Source organism: Dipodomys merriami, unplaced genomic scaffold (genome assembly GCF_024711535.1).
Source record: "Dipodomys merriami isolate MVZ:Mamm:240054 unplaced genomic scaffold, mDipMer1.0.p SCAF_6, whole genome shotgun sequence".
Lineage (NCBI taxonomy): Eukaryota > Metazoa > Chordata > Mammalia > Rodentia > Heteromyidae > Dipodomys > Dipodomys merriami.
In genome coordinates, this window is record NW_027206179.1 from 72,565,298 (window position 1) to 72,581,658 (window position 16,361).

The 16,361-nt window shown below is 39.2% G+C and overlaps 1 protein-coding gene across 3 annotated transcripts in view; it reads left to right on the forward strand.

Moving 5' to 3' along the window:
* Ift88 (intraflagellar transport 88) overlaps positions 1 to 7,061 on the forward strand; it is a 125,860-nt gene extending 118,799 nt beyond the window's left edge. For 2 of the 3 annotated variants that reach the window (XM_070003169.1, XM_070003166.1), the window contains 2 exons: positions 6,436 to 6,546; positions 6,788 to 7,061. In XM_070003169.1, coding sequence (XP_069859270.1) covers positions 6,436 to 6,546; positions 6,788 to 6,909 — 233 coding nt within the window. In that variant the 3' untranslated portion in view covers positions 6,910 to 7,061. The remainder of the gene's footprint in view (positions 1 to 6,435; positions 6,547 to 6,787) is intronic. The other variant, XM_070003168.1, reaches the window with a different exon arrangement.
* Positions 7,062 to 16,361: the final 9,300 nt, after the last annotated feature.

Sequence of the window (16,361 nt, forward strand, 5' to 3'; positions counted from 1 at the left end):
TAGAGGGCTGGCCCTGGCTTTGAAGCCTGAAATAAAGCAAGCATGCTTAACCCTTTTCTTTCTCTAGCCCTCATCTGCAACACCTAACTCCACAGTGCCCTCCTGCACCATGTAAGCAGTGGCCCCTCATCCTTTCCATTCCCCACTTAGAAGTTCTCAGTACCAACCTGCAGAGAAAGAGCCAGATCAACACCCTCCTAAGGGTAAAACTGTGACTTGCGTCTTCTTATGTCAACATGGACATGTGTGCTCTGGGCTAGAGCCAACAAAGTGTAAGAGAGTTACAAGGTAACTGCATGTTACCTTTCACCAGCTTAAGTATAAAATGTTAAATACAATGCCTCCAACTCAATTTTCAAAGGCTTGCCTAAGAAAGAGGAACAGTAATATATTATTGATTTTATAGTCTAGCTGTTTCTGAAGTGCTGGAGCAGCCTTGAAAAGTATGGGGATTTTGTTGTTTAGGTGTATGAGTGGACTAGGTCACTAGGGCCTTGTGCTGTGTATTGATATTTTTAGTGACTTTCAGCTCCTGTCCCCTCAGTGATTCTCAGACTCTGGATCACCTGGAAGGCTTATAACCGAGTGCTGAGTTGCAGAATCAGTCATCTTGGGCTGTGGCCAAGGAAAGCCAAGTCTCAGAATCTTCCAGTGGAACTATGTCCTTAGCCCCTGGGCTCCACTATGAGTAAGAAAATGCTGAGATTCAGTGTAGTACAATGCAGTGCACACAAAAAGGCCTCTGCTGCTATTGCCACCTTAGCCAGGTTCCCAGTGTAACAGCCTAGACATCCAGCCTGTGGCACCTCACCCTGGACAGGCCTCATCCAGTGATGGACAAGTGACACACACCACCCATGGGCCCCACTCTAGGCCTGTCATGTCCTGGAGGTAGGGATGCTGATAGTAGTTGTTGTTGAAACTGGATTTTTAGACCCCAGGAGTCCGAAGTTAAGTCTGGCCAGTAACTCCCATAGGCCAAATAAAGACACATGATAAAGGACAGAGAAAGGAAAGTTATTTCACAGCCACCATGGAAAGACAGCACTTCAGTACATCTTCCGCCGTCTTTCAAAGTACAAGCTAAGTAGGGAGAATTAGGGGTCAGAAAGGTCTGATCTGGTTGACCATTAGCTCAGTCTTTGTCTCTGGAGGAGTTCTGGAGGAGTTACCGCTGTATTACTGGAACAGAACAGGAACAAGTTAGACTCTGAGTTTTCTATCCTGAGCTGTTTTCCTCAAGATGATGATAAGAAGGCATTTCTTGTTTGAGGAACAGTTTGCCTTCCATCTGTTGCTTATCTGAATCATTCCTCCTGCAAAGAAGATGATTACAAAGGGACTGCAGTAAAGAATAGCTCAGATCAAAACACCATAGGTACAAAGTTGGGGGACTTGTAGTTAATTCACAGGACTCAGTAAAAGCATTTTAAATATTTGGTTTTTATATTGTGGTTAAGAAAAGCACTTGGTTTAGAATTTTTATGAGCCGTTCCAGGAGTTTCACTATTTTATTTTTACAGAATTAATTTAAAATAAAGGAGTTTATTTTAATCACTTGATATAAAAATGCATTGCTCACTTACAAGCAGAACTTGGGGGTCAGGTTAATTAAATCAGACTACACTGAAAGTTAGCATCCATATCAGGGCCATTTTCTATTATTTTAAAGTCTTGAGATTCAACAGTATTTATATACTTCATGGATAAACCAAGGGGGTGGGGAGGGGAGCCCTGATCCTGCCTGAACACATCCGTGTCTCCTGTGTCCTCTGATGCATGAGTGTCTCCTGAACAGCAGTTTCTGTTTTGACATGAGAGTATCATTTTGTGACTAATTATGGCTATTGTGTTATTAAGGTTTTGTTATATTGCCTTTTGTTTCCATTTGCTGTATGTTTGAATATGATTTTTTATGATATCTTGAATGTGAACTTGTCCTATGAAAATATATCGTTTTTATCCTGAAAATGAAATTGTCATGAAAATCAAGATACTCTGACTCAGTGAACAGAAATTCACTTTCCAGTCAATTTTTTGAGGAAAATGGCATTCATAATGTCCATCATAACCGGGGTTTTTTTTTTAGACTGTAAGTCTAAAGGTGGGCATGTTCTTTATCTAGAACTCCTTTCCATGATTTCATTGGGCCTTAATGGCATCACATGCAGGGTGTGAAGAAGTCATGAGTGTGCCCACTAAGAACAGGCCCAGAGATTACTATCAAGGAGCAGGCATTCCAAGGAGATGCCACTTGAATACAGAGTTGGCCTTGGAGGGGATGGATGCAAGTGGAGACAGGAGAAACAAGCCTTAGGGGCCAAGGCTGATGTCATTTCTCCTTGCAGCATATGTGGACCAGAGAGACATTGTTCTGTGGTCATTCCTCATTCAGTAATGAGTATTAGAAGAGAGTCCACCACACTGTGAAGCATTTCAATGTTGGACTCCAGAAAAAATTTACACATGCTAGTAGACCTGGGTGGTCAGTGATATGCCAAGATGGACAAGAGTAGATTTTTTTTTTTTCACAGAGGGCTGGAGAGCAGACAGTTTCGGCTTGGGGCCCACATCTCTGTAAAGACATTCTGTTCTGCCATTGCACTATGAAAGCAGCTCCATTTTCAACTTTTTGGTGGTTAATTGGAGATAAGTGTCCCTTAGACTTTTCTGCCTGGGTTAGGTTTGAACATTGATCCTGAGATCTCAGCCTCTTGAGTAGTAGGATAACTGGCTGAAGCAACAGATAATTTTGCTTCTTTTTCCCTTTAGATGTGTTTTATTTCTTTTTCTTGCCCTATTGCTTTAGCTAAGACTTGAGTACTCAGAGTAAAAATCTATTTTCTCTGTAATAAGTCTAAAACTCCATTTGTGTGTGTGTGTGTGTGTTGGTTATGGAGCTACAAATCAGCATGGGCACCATCTGTGAGCTTTGTTGCTCAAAGCTAGTACTATACCACTTGAGCCACAGCTCCACTTCCGGCTTTTTGATAGTTGATTGGACGTATATGTCTCACAGACTATTGCTTGAGTTTGATTTGAACCACAGTCCTCAGACCTCAGCCTTCCAAGTAGCTGAGATTACAGGATCCTACTAGCTGGGATTACCACCAGCTCCCAGCAATATCTTTTTAATCTGTCTTTTTTTTTTTTTTTTATTTGAGGTAGGGTCTCACTGTGTTGCACTGGTTGGCTTTGAAATCACAATCCTCTTGGTCTTTGCCTTCCAAGGGCTGGGATCGTAGGAATGTACCATCACACCTGGATCAGTGTCCTTTCACTTTGAATCTACATATGCCTTTATGTCCAAAGTTATTTTATAGACAGCATGTAATTGTATCTTGTTTGTTGTTGTTTTATCAGTTTACCCATTTTATTTTTAGATTGGGGGGGCTGAATCCCCTTATACCTAAAGCAGTTATATAGAAGGAGACTTTCCATTGTTTTCTGTGTGCCTTGCAGCTACTTTGTCCTCCTCTTTTTTCCTTCTTCCATGTTCACTGAATCTTTCTGGTGGTATGCTTTGACTCTTCTGTTTTCTTTGTTTCTGTCTTCTATAGTTTTGTTTTCTGTAGATAGAGATTACATAAAGTATAACAGTATATTTTACCCAATAGTAACGTAATTTCAGTCACATGTGAAATGTTTTCTTTACATCCTCATTTTGTTACTGCTGCAATAGATTTTTTCTTTTGATTTTTTTTATGTATAACATTGTTTTGTAGTTATAATCATTTTATGCTTTTAATTTTCCTCTCTAGTGCTTAGGATCAAATACAGGTCCCTAAAGCATTCCAGGCAAGCACTGTGTCCTTAAGCTACATCTCTAACCTTTATCTTTAAAATTCCGTCCATGAGTTAAAATTATTTATGCATCACATGACAGTATTACTGGGTCTTTCTTTGTCTCTGTATCTACCTTACTCTAGACCTGCATCTTTTCAGTTTTCACTGTCATCGCTAGCATTATTTTATTTCAACTTGGAAGATTCCTTTGGAAGTTTTTGATAGGAGGAGCTAGTGAGGATAAACTTCCTCAGCCTCTGTTCATCCACATATCATAAAGTCATCTTCATTGTCTGAGGGGATGGTAGCTCATGAATAAGAGAAATTTAATGTCACTGGGGACTTTCAATGTCAAGTCCATTGACCCATTGTAGAATGGAGAGTTTAGAACTGTGGGTGTAGTTCAACACAGGGCATTTATGTAGCATGGCAGGGCTCTGGCTTGTCACTAGCTCAGAAAGAAATGTGGGGATTCTAAAGACCATCTTGTTTTGATTTATTCCCAGAAACATTATCTGTGAGTTAAAATATAAAGTACACTTAGAAATGGTGAGTGTGAGCCAGGGACTGGTGGCTCATGCCTGTAATCCTAGCTACTCAGGAGGCTGAGATCTGAGGATCATGGTTCAAAGCCAGCCTGGGCAGGAGAGCCCATAAGACTCTAATCTCCAATAAACCACCAGAAAACCAGAAGTGCTCAAGTGGTAGAGCTCTCACCTTGAGCTGAAGAGCTGAGGGACAGCTTCCAGACCCAGAGTTCAAGACCCATGACTGACCAAAAAAAAAAAAAAAGCTAAGGGACAGCTCCCAGGTCCTGAGTTAAAGCCCTAGTACTAATGTGCAGGTGCGCGCGCGCACGCGCACGCGCACACACACACACACACACACACACACACACACAAATTAAGGCTTATAAAATAGGAAAAAGATGCTGTTATTGGAATGAGGGTATAGCTTAGCACTAGAGTGTGTGCTTTGTATGCCTGGATTTGATTCTCAGCACTGTGGAACAGATGAAAAATTGTAGGGGTTCTGAAGGGAAGAAATAAAAAATGGACCTAAAGAAATAGTTCTTTTAGAAAATATAATAACATAAAATGAATGTTAGAAACTACTAATATCAGCCTGTCTGAAAATCTCGAGTAATGTGTATTGCTTTCTTCTCCCAGGACAGTCATTATTTGGGCAGCTATAAGTTTTTTGCATTTTTAAAATATTAAGCCCATATCTGTCTCATGGTCTCCTAAAGGAACATTGTACACATATTTGGAGAGTATGATTGTGTGATCTAGGTTATCTGCCACCTTGGGCAAGTTTTCCCAGCTACTTTTCACATGTGTACTTATAGGGCATCTCACTAGCCTTATACTTACACCAGGCAGACCTAATGCCTTCTGTTTCTCCTTTCTTCAGAAGCTGGTTCTTCTTTATTAAGTTCTACTAATTATGGTAATCTCTCAGCTTCTCACAAGTTCTGTGAAACAGAAACCTGTATTACATGAAAAAATAGCACAGATATAGACTACTCTTAAATGATGTTTCATTTCATACATTGCCTACAAGAAATGTGTGTGTGAGGGCTGGGAAGGTGGCTCAGTGGTAGAGCGCTTGCCTTGCATGCCTGAGGCCCTGGGTTCAATTCTCCAGCACCACATAAGCAAAAAGAAAAAAGCCGGAAGTGGCACTGTGGCTCAAGTGGTAGAGCGCTAGCCTTGAGCTGAAGAGCTGAGGGACAGCGCCCAGGCCCAGAGTTCAGGCCCTACGACTGGACCCAAAAAAAAATTTAAAAAAAAAAAAAAAAAGAAATGTGTGTGTGGGGGGGTGAGTGTACTGGTGCTTGAACTCAGGGCCTGGGGCACTGTCCCTTAGCTCTTTTTGCTCAAGGCTGGCATTCTACCATTGAAGTCACTGCCCTACCTCTTTCTTTTAAGGGGTTAATTGGAGATAAGAATCTCGTGGACTTCACTGCTTGGCCTGGCTTCAAACTCTGATTCTCAGATTTCAGTCTCCTGAGTAGCTAGGATTACAGTTGTGAGCCACCACTATCCAGGAGTAGGCATTGCCTTTATTGGGATAGGGGGTGTGTCATTTTTAAGGAACAAAGCTTGAGCTTTATCTTTACCTATTGATCTAGTGATAACAAACCCAAGATAGAGCATCCTAGGTTTTAGTAAGAATTGTAGCACTCAGATGAGAGGACATAACTGGAGAAACTGTGTCAGTAACTGAGTTAGCTACACTAAATAACAGTAGCGGAACTGTGCTGGGTGTTGGTGGTTCACAGGTGTAACCCTAGCTGCTCAGGAGGCCAAGATCTAGAATCATAATTCAAAGCTAGATTGGGGTGGAGGGAAGTCTGTGGGACACTTACCTCTAATTAACCAGCAAAAAGGCCAGAAGTAGAGGTGTAGTTCAAGTGGTAGAGCACTAGCCTTGAATGAAAAAGCTAATTGAGAGCATGACACCCTGACTTTTAACCCTCATTATCAGCACAAAAGTCAACAAACAAGAAATACGTTCCTAAGAAGGTGGCTTCCAGATGGAACAATCTGCCTATATCTGGCAAATAAGTGTAATTTAAAATGTGTAATGAAGTGTTATTTTTTTTAGCATATTAAACAAATGCATTTTTTATTTTTGTGTTTTCAGATAGTGGCCAGAACAGTAGTGCCAATAGTAAAGGTGAACGACTAAGTGCCAAACTCAGAACTTTACCCGGGACAAATGAACCTTATGAAAGTAGCAGTAACAAAGAAATAGGCAAGTGTTGGTCTTCCCCACCCAGTTCCCACAGGGATAGCAGGTCTGAAGAAGACTGGGGAGATGGTCCCCATGTCTCTGGGTGTCACTGAGAACTTGATATGTGCAGACAAACCCACAGTACCTTGACTGCATTTCTCTTCACTCTGAGTCATTGTGTTTTGGTTCTGAGACTAATCATTTCCATATTTCTGTTTTCTTTCTACATGACTCTAATGGAATCATCTGTTTTGAAACCTAGATGCTTCCTATGTGGATCCACTTGGCCCACAGATAGAAAGACCAAAAACTGCTGCCAAGAAAAGAGGCGATGAGGATGATTTTGCTGATGAAGAGCTAGGAGATGATTTGCTTCCAGAATAAGATATATCAATATTGCCTTGTGAGTTAATACTCATATTAAATTTTGGATATGTAATCCAATTTTGTACACTGTTAAAACTTTTAAGTGTATCCATGAGTATGGATTTATGTTGTCCTTGTTTTTATGGAAAAATATATGGAATAAAAATATATGAAACTAATTTGACAATGTGGACATGCACGTGGATTTTGAAACTTGTGTCAATTCTCTGTCAATTTTGACATGTCTGTCGATTATGACAGGTAGGACAATTGTGGCATGGGTATTGATTATTTTTTGTTAGTCATAGGGCTTGAACTCTGGTCCTGGGTGTGTTCCTGAGCTCTTCATCTCAAGTCTAGTGCTCTACCATGTGAGCCACTGCCCCTTTTCCAGTTTTCTCGTGGTCAATTGAAGATGAGTCGCACGGACTTTCCTGCCTGGCTTGGCTTCGAACCAATGTCCTAACATCTCAGCCACATGAGCAACTAGGATTACAGATGTGAGTTGCTGGTGCCCAGCCACAGGTGTCAATTTAGATGTGTGTCTATTTTGACATGTGTCTCAAGTTGAAGATGCATGTGGATTTTGACACATTTGTTAATTGTGTCAATTTCAATATTTGTTCAGGTTTCAAGTCTCATGCCAAAATATTATATATGGGCTTAGCATGCCCTCTTACGGTGAATGGGATGACTCACCATCAGTAGCTCTCATGGCAGCCTGGACTTAGGGGCCCCTCTTGTGGTAAAAGTAAAGAATCACCATCATTCATTAGCTCTCACTGAACCTTGGGTTTAGGGTGCACATTCATGGTGCAATAGTGAAGCTGCACCATCAGTTGCTTTAAAGGAAGCCTGGGCATAGTGCGCCCTCGTGTGGTGAAGTAGTGAAGAATAAGCATCATTAGCTCTCATGGAAGCCTGGCTTAACAACCTCCCTTCCCCCTCCCCCCCACTTTTTAAAAAAAGATTGTTTTATGGTAAAGATGCTGTGCAGAGAGGTTACAGTTATATGCGTAAGGTAATAAGTACATTTCTGGTCAAGCATTGTTACTCCCCTCCTTTGTTTTTCTCTTACTATCCCTTCTTTCCCCCACATCCCCCACTCCTCGCCCCCACCCGAAGGTATAAAGTTCATTTCCAAGATAGTGCCTTGTAAATATCATTGCTGCAGTGGGTCATCGTTTGACCTGTTTCAGCATTTTGTTATTCCCCTCCCCTCCCCAAATTAGATAAATATATAAGCAAGATGCAGTGGCAACAGGGGATATACCATAGGGGGAAGAACATGTAAAACAAACAAAAAAAAGTCACATTAAAAACATTAAAGACGGGGGCTGGGAAGGTGGCTCAGTGGTAGAGCGCTTGCCTTGCATGCATGAGGCCCTGGGTTCGATTCCTCAACACCACATAAGCAAAAAGAAAAAAGCCGGAAGTGGTGCTATGGCTCAAGTGGTAGAGGGCTAGCCTTGAGCTGAAGAGCTGAGGGACAGTGCCCAGGCCCAGAGTTCAGGCCCCATGACTGGATCCCAAAATCAAAACAAAATAAAACAAAAAAACTAAAGACATTAAAAACAACAAAAACCTCTTGTGTTCATATCTTGGGAGTTCATTTTGCTTAGTATCATTTTATATGTTCATATATACATAGCTTTTGGCCTTTTCTGCTCATCTGATAAGATTATCCTAGATGTATACTAATTATAGCAAATAAGGGAAACCATGGGACCTATATTTCTTTGGGTCTGGCTTTCTTCACTTAATATGATTTTTTTCCAAGTCTTTCCATTTCCTGACAAATGGGGCAGTGTCATTCTGATGGAAGCATACAATTCATATATATGTATATATATGCATATATATCACATTTTTGTGGTTTATTAGAATAAGGATTGGTTTTCAACTGTGATTCTCATATCTCAGCCCTCTGCGTAGCTAGTGTTATAATCATGAGCCTCCAGTGCCCCTTGAACTCAGTACTTGAGGCCATTGAATAAATAACTAGTGTTGCCTTTTTACCTAACAAGGAACCTGTACAAAATTCAATTTGATATATACCTTAGTCCATGGCAGCATGGTTATTAATAAAAGTATGTTCTTTCATTTAAATATTTCATTTAAGTCCTTACCAATAGTTAACAGAAGACAAATTTAATACTCCCTCAGCCATTCCCCCCTCCCTGCTGCCCACCCCCACCCACACATTAGATTTCTTATAGCAGATCTGAAGGAAGACAGTCCTAATGGAGACTTCTTTGAACTGCTCAATAGCATCATTCCTGATTTGGCTTTTGTGATAACTCAAGGCAGATCATCCTCCCACTGAACGAGCCTGAAAGGAGGGTCATAAAGTCCCTGGGAAGGCAGAGTTGTTCTGCCTGCTCAAACGAACTGATTTAAGAAACCAATCAAGCCAGAGGCAAACCAAACACCACAAGCAAGCCAGAGACTCCACCAAGGGACTGGTTACGGACAAAAGATTTCCCCCACCTCCCCCCAAAAATCGAAGATCTCTTTTGTCTACCTAGTTAGAATTTTTTTTTTTAAATTGTTTTCTATTTTTATCATCATTTTTATTTTAGGTGTTTTTTTAAATTCCCTTTTCTTTTCCCTTTTGGTCCTTTTTGTTTTTTTACTTTACTTAATTGCTGTCCTGGTCATCCCTAGACATAAACCCGTCTTTAATTTTTAGACCTTAGGCTTCATTGTGTGCACACTTTATTCAGATATTGATTACTCAATTCACAAACTCTCAGCCTTAACTCCCTTAATTGTATTATCTCTTGATACTTATATAATTTTAAGTGTTTCATTTAAAAATTTTTCTTTTTTCCTTTTTATTTCTCTTCTCTTTTCCTTCTGTCATTTTCCTCTCTCTGAATTTAGGTCTTGGTTATATTCCCTCTCTCCCTTTCCCTCCCTACCTTCTAATCTTATTTTCTCCTCATAATTCTCCCTAAACCTATTAATTTCTGGTCTGCTGACTCCTTTGATTATCTTAGTCCATTGATCCCTAGTTGTTTGTTGTTGAACTAGATTGTATATGTTGAACTATATTGTACATGTACTCATTTTGATTGTGTCAAACAATCTGTGCAACTACAGAGATCTGGTTGATGCTTGCCTTAAAATAGTGTTCTATAGTAGAATTGGTTTTGCTTTCATACCCTAATGGACAGAACAAGCCATAGAAACACAAGAAAAATGGTAAGTCCAGGTATCTCAACTCCCACTCATGATAATCAGGCAAAGGAGCAGTTAATGAATAATCCAGAGGAGAGTTCCCCAAATGCTCTACAAACACTACTGGAAAACATGCTGAATGAAAAGATTGAAAGCCTACAAAGTACTCTGTGTGAGCGTGATAGGGAAGCAAGTGAGCATGATGAGGCTAACCAAAAATTAATATGGGATTTCATGAGCATGAGGAGGCTAACCAAAGATTAATAGAGGAATTGTGTGAGCAGGATGAGAATAAACAATGATTAATAGAGGCATTCATGGAATCTACAAAGAAATCTGGAGGAATCCATGGAGGCCACAAAAGGAATGTTGAATGAAGCCCAACAGAAGGAAAAGGAATCCAAGAAAACTATAACGAGAATGAACACTGAAAACCAAATTAAGGAGGTAAAGAAGTCCATACAGGTTCTAAAACAAAGCTCCAACAAAGAATTTGAGGCCATAAAATCTGACCAATTAGAAGGAAAGGAAATAAAAAGCAAAGTAGAAAGCCTTGACAGTAGGTTAAAACATGCAGAAGATTGAATCTCTGGGATTTAAGACAGCCTAGACATTATAGAAAAAGAACAGATAAGTGTTCAAGATAAATCCAAGAAATAGGATAGATGTATTCAACATTTAGAAGACACTATCAGAAGGCCTAATTTTAAGCTAATGGGTGTAGAGGGGGGCCTAAAGACAGAAGTGAAAGGTCTAGGAAATTTATTTAACAGGATCCTAGCAGAGAACTTCTCAAAAAATGCAAAAAGATAAGTCCATTCAGATATAAGAAGCTTTTAGAACCCCAAATAGACAAGACCAGAATAGGACTTCCCACTGTCACATTGTAATCTGCACAGGATCAATTGAGACCAAGGAAAAATCCTTAAAGCTGTCAAGGAGAAAAGATCAATCACCTAAGGGAAACCATTCAGAATAACTTCAGATTTCTCTGAAGAGACAATGAAAGCAAGAAGAGGTGGAATGATGTATGTCATGTTCTAAAGGCAAACAACTATCAACAAAAAATACTTTACCCAGCTAAACTCTCATTCATAACAGAGGGACGAATACAAACCTTCCACAGCAAAGAAAAATTGAAACAATATATCTCCACCTAACCACAATTACAAAAGATAGTTAAAGATGTCCTACACATAGAAAACCAACAAGAGCACAATAAAGGCCAAGAAACAGCCCCCAAACAGAGAATTCAAGAATCATAGGAAGAACCCAGTTGGCACAACCCACAAGAAAGTAGATAACATGGCAGGAAATACCAAAAACCTCTCAGTCCTAACTCTCAATGGTAATGGGCTTAACTCTCCAATTAAGTGACATAGATTGTCTAGTTGGATCAAAAAGCAAGATCCTTCTATCTGCTGCCTTCATCTTGCCACATCTTGCCCACAAAAACAAACATTCTGAAAGTGAAAGGCTAAAATAAAATCTACCAAGCAAACAGCCCCCATAAACAGATGGGAGTTGCAATCCTAAAATCAGATAAAATAGTCTTCAAATTAAAATTAGAGATAAAGAAGGTCTTTATATACTAATTAAGGGATTTTTTCATTCAAGAGGATATAATTCTAAATATTCACCAAATAAAATGGAGCACCCAAATTTATCTAAGAAACACCACTTTCCCTCAAATCTCACATAAATCCAAAGACATTAATTCTTGGGAACTGTAACATTCATTTCAGGGATGCAAAGCTGGTTCAATATATGTAAATCAATATAATTCATCACATCAACAAGAGCAAGGATAAAAACCACATGATTATCTCAATAGATGCAGAAAAAGCATTTGACAAGATCCAACACCACTTTATGATGAAAGCTCTGGAAAAAGTAGGAATTCATGGAATATTCCTCAATATAATAAAGGTTGTGTATGACAAACCTACAGCCAGCATTATACATAATGGAGAAAAGCTAAAGCCATTTCCTTTAAACTCAGGAATGAGGCAAGGATGTCCACTCTCTCCATTTTTCTTCAATTTAGTATTAGAATGCCTAGCTAGAGAAATAAGACAAGATGCAAACATAAAGGGGATCCAAGTAGGGAAAGATGAAGTAGAACTCTCCCTCTTTGCAGATGACATGATCTAGTATTTAAAGCACCCCATGGACTCCATTCCCAAGTTACTCGAGCTGATCTGAAACTTTGGCAAAGTAGCAGGGTATAAAATTAACCCTCAAAAATCAATGGCTTTTCTGTATGCCAATAAGCAGAAGAGTCTGGCTAAAATCAGGAGAGCAACTCCTTTTGTAATACCTCCACAAAAAAATAAAATACCAAGGAGTTAACTAAAGAAGTGAAGGACTCTACGATGAAAACTTTAAAAACCTGAAAAAGGAAATTAAAGCAGAACTAAGGAAATGGAAAAAATTTCCCATGCTCATGTATTGGGAGGATTAACATCGTAAAAATAGCAATACTGCCAAATTCAATGTTATACCTATCAATATCCCAACCTCATTCTCCAATGAGGTAGAGGAAGCAATCCAATAAATGACCCTGAATAGCAAAAACAATTCTTAGCAGGAAGAACAGTGCTGGATGGAGGAATATCAATACCAAATTTCAAACTCTACTACAAAGCCATAGTAATCAAAATAGCTTGGTACTGGCACAAGTATAGACCTGAGGACCCATAACTGAACTGACAGACCTATAGCCACCTAATCTTCGATAAGGGAGCTAAGAATATAGAATGCAAGAAAGACAGCCTTTTCAGAAAATGATGCTGGCAAAATTGGCTAAACATCTGCAGAAAACTAAAGCTAGATCCTTATATATCACCCTGCACCAGAATCAACTCCAAATGGATCAAAGACTTCAAAATAAAAGCAGACACCCTGAAAACATTACAGGAAGGAATAGGAGAAACTCTAGGGCTCCTTGGCACAGGCCAAAGTTTTCTTAATAAAGACCCAGAAACACAATAAATCAAAGAAAGGTTGGACAAATGGGATTGCATGAAATTGCAGAGCTTCTGCATAGTAAAGGACATAGCTAGCATGATCAATAGAAAGCCCACAGATTGGGAGAAGATCTTCACTAGCCATTCAATGGACAAGGGTCTCATATCTAAAATATACTTAGAACTCAAAAAATTAAATCCCCTAATAACAAATCCTCAAAGAAACGACCACAATTAATAAGTGGGCTAAAGACTTAAAGAGAGACTTCTCTGAAGAGGAAATAAGAATGGCCAATAAACACATGAAAAAATACTCAACTTCTGTAGACATAAAAGAAATGCAAATCAAAACAACATTGAGATTCTACCTCACCCCAGTTAGAATGGCTATAATCAAGAAATCTAATAACAAAAGACACTGAAGGGAATGTGGCCAAAAGAGAACCCTACTGCATTGTTGGTGGGATTGTAAACTTGTTCAACTACTTTGGAAAACAGAATGTCGGTTCCTCAGAAGACTCCACATAGAGCTCCCCTATGATCCAGCAATCCCACTTTTGGGAATTTACCCAAACAATAAAAAAACAAGGCTATACTAAAGCTACCAGCACATCTTTCTTTATTACAGCATTAATGCTGTAAGATATATATATATATATATCCCCTCCATCAGAAAGAATGACATTGCCCCATTTGTTAGGAAATGGAAAGACGTGGAAAAAATTGTATTAAGTGATGTAAGCCAGGCCCAAAGAAACATAGGTCTCATGGTTTTCCTTACTTGAAATCACTAGTATATGTCTAGGACAAGCAGAAAAGGTCAAAAGCTATGTACACATGACTATATAAGATGATGCTAAGTGAAATGAACCCCAAGATAGGGATACAAGAGGTTTTCTTTTTGTTGCTGTTGTTTTTAATTTACTTATAATGTACGGTGTGGGTTTTTTTTTTGTTTCTTTTGTATGTTCTGCCCCCATGGCATAACCCCTATTTTCACTGTATTTGATTCCAGTGCCCTGCATCTTGTACATATACTTCTCTAATTTGGGGAGGGGAAGGGAAAAAACAAAATGCCTAAATAGGGATACAGGTTGACCCATTGTAACAATGAGATGCACAAGACACTATATTGAAAAACAAACTTTACAATTTAGGTGGGGGGTGGGGGTAGTGTAGTTGCAGAAGTGGGAGGGAAAGGATGGTAGGGGAAAAAACAAAGGAGGAGGTAACAATGCTTGATAGGAAATGTACTCATTACCTTACTCATGTAACTGTAATCCCTCTATACAGTATTTTTACAGTAAAAAATTATTAAAAAAAAAAAAAGAAAATGAACTTTACAGCTGAGGAGGGTTGGGAGAAGTTGGAGAGATGGGGAGGGAAGGGATGGTAATGATAAAACAAAGGAGGGGGTAACAATGCTCGATAGGAAGTGTACTCATTACCTTACTCACGTAACTGTAACAACTGTAACCCCTTTGCACAGTATATTTACAATAAAATATATAATAAAAAAAACTTTCCTGGTAGTCTGATTTATGTGAACAAGTAGTGTGTGTAATTAATTTCATGATAAATCAGACATGGCCAATGTAAACCAGAGCAAAGAAAATTAGGTATGTAAAACAGAGGAGTATACAAGTATTGGTAGGATCACATTTCAGATAGCAATAAGCTATTTCGAAGTTCTTCCAGTTGTTCCCCACTATTCCAATGTATGCTATGTTCCCAAATGATCTCAATACAAGATGGGGACAGTGTGAAGCACATGACTTCAAGAAAGATTATCAAGGAAGCTGGGCTTTGCTGACTCATACATATAATCTGAACTACTCAGGAGGCTGAGGTCTGGAGGATAGTGGTTCAGTGCCAAACAGGGAAGAAAAATAGACTCTCCTTTTTAAGGAACTAGCAAAATGCTGGTGGTAGAGCATCAGCTGAAATTAGGGCTCAGAGTTCAAGCTATAGTGCTAGCATCCATGCACACAAACACACACACGTGCACACAAACACATCAAAGGGAAATTACTGTTAACAATATATAATTTATTTATTAATTATACACAAAACATAAACGAGTAGAGGCATGAATATAGGGTGTCTCTCATGAAAATACTTCTTCAAAGATGAATTCAACAGCAAAATCAGGATGATATACATTCCAGGTGTTTTTTTTAATGTGGATTATTCAATTCATTCCTTGTTAAAGAAATTCTAAGGCTAGGAATAAAGATCATTACCTTTTAGTTTAGGGCGTACAGAAAAGTCATTCAATAGTGCATTCTTGTTTGGAAAGAGACTTGCTGGCTGCAACCAGGATCTAAGCCCCACTTGTTTTTATTGCTTGGCCCATTCTAGCTCTTTGGTATGACTTACAATACCTTAATCTTCAGGAACGAACATATCAGTCACAACATCCCTCTTAAGGAATTTGTGACACCAGTCTGAGCAAACTAAGTGTTTATAATTGAAAAAGTTACCATAAAATTCCTTGGGTGTATAATGATATCCAGTAATTAAATACTGTTTTGTTTCTTTCTTTTGTGTGGGTAGTGGGTGTAGGCATTAGTGGGCCTTGTGGTCTCACTTTGCTTTTTCTACTCAAGCTGGCCCTCTATCACTTGAGCCCAGTTCCATTTCTGGCCTTTCTACCACCATGACCTCATTAGAGATTATAAGAACCTTTGGTCCTCCTTTTTGTAGACATTTCTGGAAAAACTGGTATCATTTCATACCTTGCTTTTGTAAAGCTGTTTTACAATGATGAGGTTGTTACTTAGACAAAAATAGCAACTTCATGACATAAGGTAGATATAGCCAGACACCACTGGCTCAATAGCCAGTTATTTAGCTATACAGGAGGCTGAGATCTGAGGATCATAGTTTGAAGCTAGCCTGGGCAGAGTCTGTGAGACTCATCTCCCATGAGTCCATGAAAAAGACATTTACATAATTGTTTGGTTATGTTTACATATTTTATTAGCATGTATGAATATTACCATGGGGTTTCACTATGAGAATCCTATACACATGTACATTGAACTCTGATTTTCTCCTGTTAGATTCCCTCAACTATTTTTTTCAAACAGCGTTTAGTGGGTTTGATCACATTATCTTTGTGATCACATGTTGGAGCCCTAAAGGGAGTCTCTCTGCATGATAAGCTTAACTATCTCCCTGGAACATCTCGAGGCTGTTTACAGAATCCGGTCCTTTCATCCTGCCCCAAACAAACACCAGGTAGCTGCTAAAGACCACCTTTTCACCTGCCCTAAGCAAACACCCTGCAGCTGCTTCGGCCAATGAAAAAGCTTC